Raw genomic sequence first — 9,636 nt, 5'->3', positions numbered from 1 at the left:
GGAGTGCAGGGCCCTCTCCTCACCCCCTCGCTGTCTCCCACCTCCCCTGTCCCCAGAGTGAGGATGGGGGACAGGCCTCGGTGGGGCAGGGAGTAAATATGGGGGAAACACGACCCCCACGGGGCCGCGGCTGGTGGTGACACGATGGGGGCAGACACAGGTGGGGACACTGCCCAGCCGGGCCAAGGCCCTCCTGGCCCCGCAGCCCTCGGGGCCGGGCCGGGGCTTCGGGCGGAGCTGACGGCGGTGCCGCATTCCGGAGAAGCCGCCTCCGCCGGCGGCCGGTGCCAGCAGGCGCTGGCAGGTTCGGAGCTTCGCAGCGATTCCAGGCACAGATGTCCTTGTTTTAACTCCTCTGCGATGGAGCCTGGCAGACCGGGCGGGGGAGGGGGCGGCTCTGCAGCCCCCGGGGCGCCGGGGACCGTTGCCAGCCCGGCCCGCCCCGGCCGCGGCTCCGGGGACCACCGGGACCCCCCGCTCCCCCACGGGGCCCGGCGTCCTGGGCTCCCCATGGCACAAAAACGGGGACATTCCCCCCCCTCCTGACCCCCACATCTTCCCCGGTCCCCCACATCCCTCCCGACCCCCGGGCAGCCCCCGGCCCCCGGAGCGGGGCCGCCTCCGCAGCGCGGCGAGCGCCGGGCGCCGGGAGCCTCCGGTTTTTTATGGTATCTGCAATTTTGGCAGAAATCTGTCTTTAATTTAGCTGTCCATATAAAAATCCGCACTGTATAATAATGAACAGATGCCATGAAATTTAAACTGAAGCAATGACTCCTCCTCCCCCCCCCCCCCCGGCTGGCACTCGCCGGTGGCAGCGGCGACCCGGAGCTGGCGCTCGCCCCGCGCCCCCGCCGTGCTCCGCCGGGCCGGGAGAGGGGCCGGGCCGGGGGCACCGGGGGCACCGCGGGCACCGGGGGTGGTGGGGGGGGGAGACACCCACCCCCATCTCATCCTGCTTTGAAATAGCGGGGCTGCGTCCGGGCGAGCCGCCACCGCCCGGTCCCCTCGGTGCCGGCCGAGCTCCGCTGCCCCCGGTGCAGCCGCGCGGGGTCCCGGCAGCTCCCCCGGACCCCTCAACCCCTCCGAGGTGAATTTGATCCCATGGTAACACGAAACACTCGCAGAGCCCAGCGGGGCGGCGGCTCCCGACCTCTCGTTTCCCTCCCCGAGAGCCGCCGGGCACCGGGCCGGGCACCGGAGCTGTAAACCGGGCCGGGCACCGGAGCCTTGTACCGCGGCTGTGTTTCGGAGCCGGGCACCAGGACCGGGCACCAGGACCTTGTACCGAAGCCGTGCACCGGAGCTTCGCAACGAAACCGTTCGCGGGCACCGTGCACCAAAACCTTCCACCCGAGCTTTGAACCGGAGCTGTTCTCCGGAGCTTTGCACCGGGGCCGTGCAGCGAGTGCGGGGCCGCATTGCGGGGCCGGGCCTTGCCCGAGCAGCCGGGCGGGTTCCCGCATCTTCGGCGGGGCCGGGCGGGCACCGGAGAAAACAAAAAATCCCGACAACTGAATAAAAACCGCAGCCCCGCCACCGGGGCCGGCACCCCTGGCACAGCCGGCCTCGGGAGCAGATGTCGGCGGCCCCCCCGCAGCCCCCGGCCCCCCGAGCCCCCCTCCTTTCCGCGGGGGCATCCGCCCTTCGCCGCCGCTGCTCCGGGCCGCGGCCCCGGTGCCGCTGGTTGCGGATGGCGGCAGAAGGGCCGCACATCCACAGCCTCGGCCCCGCGGAGCCGCCGTGCGGCCCCATCGGCTGTCCCCGCGTCCTCCCGGGGCTTTTTCCCCGGGCAAACGAGTCCCGGGAGGATGTCGGGGCCAAAGCCGTCGGAAGAGGATCCGCTGCTTTGCGGAGAGCGGCGAGTGCCGGGGCCCGGCCGGGGGCTCGGGGGCCGCTGCAGCGGCTCGTGGGGCCGTGGCGGATCCGCTTCCCGGCCCGGGCCCGACTCCTCGCCGCCGGTGGCTCTGGGACTGGGCCCAGCACGTCGGGTCCGCGCTGGATCCGGCCCCAGTTTACAGTCGCGGCCCGACCCTAAACCGGCCCGGTTTATCCCCAAAAGCCGCGGGGCTGCGGGGCGCGGGTATCGGACACCTCTCCGGGGAGGAAACCGAGAGGAAACCGGTGGCTCCGACCCCGCCGCGCCTGTGTGGCCCCGGCGCACGATGATCCCCCGGTGAACCGGCCCCCGCGACCCGCGTGGCCGGCGAGACCGGGAGTCCCGTGCCCGACCCTTCCCGGTGGCGGCGGCCGTCGGGCGGCGATGAGCCCCGGTGGTGCGGACGGTAAATAAACCGAGGGCCGTTCAGAGGCCCGGGCGTCCGTTCAGCACCGCCGCAGCGGACAGCTCCGGGCACCGGCAGCGCACCGCGCTCCCGGGGCTCCACCGGGCACCGGCGCCGGGTACCGAGAGCGGCACCGCACATCCGGCACCGGCACCGCATCGCGGGTCCCGGGCCTCCCGTGGGCACCGGCTCCCTGAACCAGCGCCGGAGCTTCCGGGGCTCCAACGGGCGCCAGCGCCGGGAACCGGCACAAGCATCGGCGCTGGCACCGGCACTGGCACCGGGCACCGAGCCGAGGCTCCATCGGGAAGCAGCACCGGGAACCGACACCAGCCCCGGGCACCGCGCCGGGAGACCACCGGCTTTCCCGGGACCGCCGCCGAGGAACCCGGCCTTGGCTGCCGCCACCGCGCAGCCCTCCCGGGGCCACCGGCACCGCGGCCCGCTGCCAGCCGTGGGCACCGAGCTCCGAGCTCCCGCTCCCAGGGGAGCGGAGCGGTGTCACCGCCGGTGGACCGAGCCGGGCCGCCGCACCGGATCCCGAGTTTATTGGCGAGGGGGGGACACCGCCTCCCCGGTCCCGGGGGGGACACCCGTGGGGCAGAGCCGCGTTATATCAGCGTCGCCGCCCCGCGGGCCGCGCATTCGGGCGCCGGGAGCGGCGGTGGCACCGCCGGGGGCGGCGGGGCATGGGGGTGTGGGTCGGCCCGGTGCCCCCGGTGCCCCCGAGGCGGAAGGAAAGCGGCGAAGGCGGCGGAGTCAACACTGAATATTTATTAATCGCCGTCGAAGGACGCTCGGTAATTACAGCCTCTCCGCGATCGCACCGGCGGCGGCTCGTCACGGCCGACGAGTCCTGGCGGGGCCGGGACCGGGCGACGAGCGTCCAGCGGGGCCGGGGGGGGGCGGCCCCGGGAGGGAGGGGAGGGGGCCGGTGCATGCAGTACGGCCGGGCCCCCCGGCCCCGCGCCCCGCGCTCCGCCGCCGCCGAGCAGTGTCCGGGCGACGGGGACCGGGAACCGGGACCGGGGAGAGGGAGCGGCGCCCGGCGCGGGGCGGGGGGGGGGGGGTCTTGCATATCGTTGGCCATAAATATTTATTAATCGAAATGAAACGGAACGGAAACACGAAAGCACTTCTGGTGTCGGGCAGCGGGTCCCCTTTGCTACAACGGTTTGTGGGTTTTTGTTTCTTTTTCCCTTTTTTTTTTTTCTCCCGTTTTAGGTTTTTTTTTTTCCCCAAAACTTTTTTCTTTTCTCCCCCCATTTTTTCTTTTTTTTTTTCCTTTTTTTTTTTTTTTTCGTTTTCAAAACATTTCTCAGAAATCCTCCTCCTCTCCTCCTCCCTGGTCTCTAAAAATGCTGGTTTCTCGAAGGTGGTGCGGGCAGGATCCGTCAAAAAAAAAAATTCCCAAAAAACAAAGAAAACCCAACCAAAGGAAAAAAAAAAAAGAAAAAAAAAAAGCATTATCGGCTTCTCGGCTTCTCCCGGCTGAAGGAATGCGGCAAACCGGGACGGAGACCCCCGGGCCGGGCGCCGCAGGGGGGGCTCAGCCCCGCCAGCCCCCCTGGAGCCCCGCTTGCATAGCTGCGGGCTGCGCTTCCCGGCTCTGCCAGCTCGGGAAAAACCGGGGCGGCTCCGCGGGGTTGGGAAGGGGGGGTGTCTTTTTTTTTTTTTTAATATTATCATTATTTTTTTCCTTTTTTTTTTTTGTTCTTTTCCTTTTTTTTTTTTTTTTTTTTTTTTTTTTTCCGTTTCAAGTTTTTTAAAACAGGTAAAAAACGTCCTGACACACGCGCTGCGAGGAGCTCCCGGGGCGGGGAGCGGGGCCGGGGCCCCCCCAAAGCAAAGTGCATCTCGGAGCGTCCGCCGGGCCGGGCCTCTTGCATAGATAGAAATTGGGGTTCGTTCCTCCCTGCGCCTCTTTATTGCTTCGGAAAGTTTCGCTCCGCGCCGCAGCGCGGGCTCCTCTCGCTCCCACGGGCCGGGGCAGCGGGTGTCCAATGCCGGGGGGGTCCGGGGGGGTCGGGGTCAGGGCTGGGGAGGGGAGAAACGGCCCAAAAAGGGGGTGGGAGGGGGGGAAATTCTTTTTTAAAAATAAAGATATAAAATTTAATTAAAACGAATTAAAAATGAAACGAAGCGGCTCGACCCAAAGGGTCGCGCTGGGTTACCGGGGGGGCTCCGGTGGGCTGGTTGGGGGAGTCGGCCCGTGTGGGGCGTCTCCCCCTGGAAAATAATAGTAGTAGTAGTAGTAGTGGTAATAATAATAATAATAATAATAATAATAATAATAATAATAATAATAATAATAAACTGTAGTAGTTATAATAGCTGTAATAGTTATTATAATAATAGTGACGATAACAGCGATAATAATAAAATAACTAAATAAATTACATTAAATAATAAAGAAATAACAATAAATAATGAAAAAAAATTTAAATAACGAAAACTACAATAATTTAAAAAAAAAAATTTAGGAAAAGGGAAAATCCTCCCAAAAAAGCACTTTGTCCCCACGGGGCGCGGGGACCCGCCGCCGGGGCCGGGTCCCCATATTGCACCAAAGCCCACGGCGGAGCCCCGGGGGCCGGTCCGCGGGGCCGCCGCGGGTGGGGGGGGGGGGTTGTGTGGGGGAGTCTCCCCCCCTCCCCGTCACCTCGGCGATGGGGAGGGGTCTCGGGGAGGGGGGGTCAGTTGTGGAAGAAGGCGTTGAGCTCCTCGTACATGGGGCCCCGCTCGTGCGGGAGGTGCATGTCGTAGGGGAAGATGTTCTCGGAGTGGACCCCCCCGCGCATCCCCGCCGACCCGAAGACCAGGTTATGGGCGGCGGGGCGGGAGCCGGGCAGCGCCGAGTAGTGCATAGAGTAGTGGTAGCTTTTCTCGTGGTCGGGGGATGAAGAGTCCTGCTTGAGGGAGAAGTTGCCGTTGATGCAGAGCGGGGGGCTGAGGCCCCCGTCGTACTCCGAGCTGTTGTAGTCGGGGGAGGTGTTGCCGTAGAGGCTCTCGTAGGCGGAGGCGCAGTAGCCGTGTGTCCTCAGCCCGTGCGGCCCGGGGCCGGCGGCGGGCGGGCAGGGCGCCGCGGCCAGCCGCGAGCAAGGGTAGGGGTAGGGGTGCACGGCGAAGGAGGCGGCGTTGGGGCCGTGGAACCGACCCCCTTCCTGCCCCTGCTCCGTCAGGAAGTTGCGGGAGTTGAGCTGGAGGCAGCCGGCCACCAGGTTGGTGGTGGGCTGGGACAGCCCCTTGCACAGAGTCTGCACGTAGGAGACCAGGTCGGGCCGCTTGCCCGAGCGCAGGATCTCGGAGAGAGCCCAGATGTAGTTCTTGGCCAAGCGGAGGGTCTCGATTTTGGAGAGTTTTTGGGTTTTGGAGTAGCAGGGAACCACCTTGCGCAGGTTGTCCAGGGCCGCGTTCAGGTCGTGCATCCGGTTCCTCTCCCGGGCGTTCGCCTTCTGCCGCCGCAGCTTGGACCGCTCCAGCCTCGCCTTCGTCATCTTCCTCTTCTTGGGGCCGCGCTTCTTGGGCCGCTCGCCCTCCGCCTCCTCCAGGCCTTCCTCCTCCTCCTCCTCCTCCTCCTCGTCCCCTCCTAGCTCCCCTTCCTCCTTGCTCTCTCCCAGCGAACCCTCGGGCGGCTCCTCGGGGAGGGCGCAGCCCTTCCCCGCCCTCTCCTCCTTCTCGCTCCGGGCATCCTCCTCGCACTCCTCGGCCCAACCGGGGAATTTCGGGACTTCGGGGACCAGGCTGGGCTCGCTGAAAAGTCGCGTCAACATGGTGGCTGCAGCGGGGGGCAAAGAGCCAGGCGTTACCGGCGGCCCCGCCGCCCGCCCCCCCCCCCCCCCGCTCCCCGCCCCGCTCCCACCCGCCGGGACCGGCGAAAACGAATTGGGCGCGGGGCCGCCCGCCGCTGTCCCCCGCCCCGGCTGCCCGATCCCAGGGTCACCGGGGCTCTCTCGGGGTGCGGCGATTCCGCCCCAGTCCGACCCCCCCCCACCACCAGCCCCACCGCCGGGGTCCCCGCGGCCGCCGCCCGCGCCCCTCTCCCGCTCCTCTGCACGACCCCCCGCGCCGCCCCCGCCCCCGGCCCGCCCGATGTCCCCCGCACGGTGCCCCGAGGGCCGGGCCCGGTGTCGCCGGTCCCTCTTTGACGCCTCCAACTTTTCCCTGCCGCGGGCGCGGAGCGGCCCCGGTCGCGGCTCCGCCACCGCCTTCCCGGGGCCGGGGGGATCGAGGCGAGACCGCCGCCCCCCCCCCGCATCCCAAAATACCCCCCGTACCCCCTCCGGCCCGGTCAGCCGCGCCCGGCTTCCCCTCCCCGCCCCGGGGCTCCCCGCGGCCGCCGGAGCGCGGCCCGTAAAATGCGGCGGCACCGACCGGGGGGCGGCGGGGGGCGGCGGGGGCGGCCGGGGCCCCCCCCGGTGGGGGCGCGGGGGCCGCGGGCGGCGGCGCTGCCGGGGGCGCCCCCGGGGCCGGGCGGTGCGGCGGGGCCGGGGCCGGGGCGGGGGGCACCGCCCGGGGCGAGGGCCGGGGGCGCCGCGGGGGAGCGGGGGGGCGGCTCCGCCAGGTCGGGCACCCCCGGGGCGGCGGCGCGGCGGTTCCGCGCTGATTTCGTTGATGCCGCTCGGCCGCCGCTGCCCGCTCCGTCCCACCGGGACCGCGGCGCCCCGGGCGTGCCCAGGCTGCGGGGGGGGGGGGAACCGGGGGCGGCGAAACCCCAACAACCCCCCTTGGGAGGGGGCTCCGGCGGGGGGAGAAAACCCCATCAGCGGGGCCCGCGGGGAGTGGGAGAACCGAGGGCCGGGGGAGAACGAAAGATGGGGGGAAAAAAGGGCGAGACGTGGCGGAGAAACAAAATCAACATGGAAGTTGCCTTTTCTCCATTCAAGTTTCCTCCGCTGCCCTCCCAACCCTCCACTTCTTACATAACTCACCTTCGGGCGGACCGCAGGAATTCTTATTTCATTGTTCCCAGCATCTTCTGGGAGCGGGACGCGGCTCCTTGAGGTGCTCCAGCCTCCTGCAGTCCTCTATCCAAAAGGAGGCGAGAGTGGCATCTCTACCCAGCAAAGGGGGTACCAGCTCTGCTGCCAGTGCCATATGGTTGGCACGTCATGCGCGAGAGCTATCACATGAGAGCTAATGATTGACATGCGCTTGCATTCAGGGAGATTTGTCTCTCTGGGGAAGGAGGACTCGCCATCTGTCACTCTGTACTCTAAAAAAAAAAAAAAAAAAAAAAAAAAAAAAGAAGAAGAAAAAAAAAACCCTCTTCCAAATCTCCAGCTCTGCCTACACGCTGCAAAATGGGACCCGGGCGAGATGCAGGCGATGGCGGGGCCGGGAGGAACAATGGAGCCAGCGGGAAAACCGGCCATCCCGGCTGGGCCAAGCGTGGCGGGGACACAGGCGGGCGCTGGGGTGAGGGGGGAGATGCCACGGGGACCCTCGCTGGGAGCTGGCATCTGCGGCTCGCCGCAAAATGCCGCGGCGGCTCGCCCGGCTCTGTCCCCACCCTCAGCCGGCAGCCGAGCGGCGATGGCTGCGGGGGCGAGGGCCTGGCGCGGGCTGGGGGCTGCGGCCGGGCACGGCTGAGGTGGTGGCAGTGCCCACTTTGGCCACGGCGGTGCTGGCAGGGGGCTGCAGGTGTGGCGTGGGCAGGGCTGGTGGCCGCGGGGCCGTGTGTCCCCGTGCGGGCGGCACATGGATCCGCATGGCCGTGCCAATGTCCCTCCACCCCACGGCATGGCCCCACGCGGCCTTTGGCACCCTCTGTGCACACACACACCGACACACACCCCCTTGCACAATCACACCCTCCTCAATGTGCGTGGGGGCTGAGCCTCCACGGATGCCGATCCCACGGCGGTGGCGGCCGAGGCCCGGTGCAGCCAACGAGGCCTTTGTCTGTCAGGCAACTCCTCGCTGCTCCGTCACCCTCTGGCCCCCAAATCTGTCCCCACCACGGTGTCTGTGCACCCAGAAACCACTGCTGCCCTTTAGGTGGGCAGCAGTTGGGCTGCAGAACCCAAACGGGCACACGGTGTCCCCAGAAGCCACTTCCCACCACCCAGTGCTCCAGTCCTGGCTGCAAAGGCCAAAGCCTGGGTCTCCTCTGTCCCCACAAGCTCAGGGGGTCAGGACCTGCCTGGCTTGAGGGCTGCAGGCAGGGGCTGGGTGTCACACACCAGCACATGCTGGCCTTACACACTAGGCGAGGGTGGCACGGCCACGACGTGGACACGGTGACAGTGGTGGCCGTGCCCACACGCAGACAAAGGGCTGTCTGTGCCCGGCCATCGGGGCTTTGCCAGGGCCATCAGCAGCGCCCATTCCCCCGGTGCAGGTGCTGGGGCTGGCACGTGACAGAGGGGCTCCACTGGTGGCAAGCGTCCCCCCGGCACGAGCCCCGCGACTGTCACTCACGGCTGTGGCCCAGCAGATGGCACCTGGGCTGGAGCCGGTCCGCAGGGAGGCAGGGCCCACCCCAGCCCTGCCAGTGCCGGTGCCACGCTGGGCACCGATTCCCGGGCACCCTCCTGGCACAAGGCTTCCCTTTCCCGCAGCATCGTTCAGCTCCCTCCCTGCTGCCATCTTCGTTTTGCCGCTGGGTGACCTGCTGGGATCTCTGTGCACCCTCACCTGATGGCTGTGGCACATCAGAGCCAGCCCTGGGTGAGTCACCACCCCCCTGCCATCGGTGGCCAGGCCAGGGGGCTCCCAGCCCTTGGAGGATGGCCACACCTCGGGTGTCAGGGCCATGAAGCCATCGGTGTCCTGGTTCCTGGGGCTTACAGCCCATGGAGGACAAATGAGGGCCCCTGATTCTGCCTGAGGCCGAGGAAATGCCACAGTGTGAGTGGCCGAGCTGGCCCGTGTGGGGACAAGGATGGGGACAGGGATGAGCTACAAGCCCCTGGCCCAGTGTACCCATTACAGCCTAATTAGCAGCCGGTGAGTGCGAGGGTGGGCGCCGGCGTGAGGCTCATCAGCATGCGCAGAGCTTGGAGGGAGAAGAAAGTGGAGACATGAAACGGGGAGAGGAGATGAAAGGGGAGCAGGGAGATGAAAACCCAAACCGCTGCCTCGTGGCCCGGCGGTGCCGACAGCCCTCGGCTGGACTGTGCCTGGCCATGGCCCACAGAGAGGACAAGAGTGGGATCCTGGTGATGTCCCTGTGCTGTCCCTTCCACCATGGCCAGTGAGGGCAGAACGCGGCAGGGGCAGCCCCATCCTGGTCCTTGGGTGACTTTGGGAAGAGGCTTCATCCAGGGAGCTGAGCAGGGATCTGGCAACACAGCGCAGGGGCTGGATGAGCAGGATCCATCCCACAGGAACTGGGGCTGTCCCGTGC

The 9,636-nt window shown here is 67.3% G+C and overlaps 1 protein-coding gene across 2 annotated transcripts; it reads right to left on the bottom strand.

The window, feature by feature from the left end:
* Positions 1-4,914: 4,914 nt before the first annotated feature.
* NEUROD2 (neuronal differentiation 2) lies at positions 4,915-7,340 on the bottom strand. Of its 2 annotated transcripts, none has more exons than XM_066205000.1 (2): positions 7,217-7,340; positions 4,915-6,063 (listed from the first exon to the last, which is right to left on the bottom strand). In XM_066205000.1, the coding sequence occupies exon 2, from the start codon at positions 6,056-6,058 to the stop codon at positions 4,982-4,984; it is 1,077 nt and encodes a 358-aa protein (XP_066061097.1). In that variant the 5' UTR covers positions 6,059-6,063; positions 7,217-7,340; the 3' UTR covers positions 4,915-4,981. The 2 variants fall into 2 exon arrangements, with proteins under 2 accessions (XP_066061097.1, XP_066061098.1); XM_066205001.1 differs by lacking the exon at positions 7,217-7,340 and adding an exon at positions 6,563-6,589.
* Between the last annotated feature and the right edge of the window lie 2,296 nt (positions 7,341-9,636).

The sequence above is a fragment of the Chamaea fasciata genome, unplaced genomic scaffold (genome assembly GCF_029207755.1).
Source record: "Chamaea fasciata isolate MVZ Bird 193981 ecotype frontalis unplaced genomic scaffold, bChaFas1.0.hap1 SCAF_27, whole genome shotgun sequence".
In the NCBI taxonomy this organism is placed as follows: domain Eukaryota; kingdom Metazoa; phylum Chordata; class Aves; order Passeriformes; family Sylviidae; genus Chamaea; species Chamaea fasciata.
Note: the sequence above shows the minus strand (reverse complement) of the source record. Positions and strands in the feature narration are given on the sequence as shown.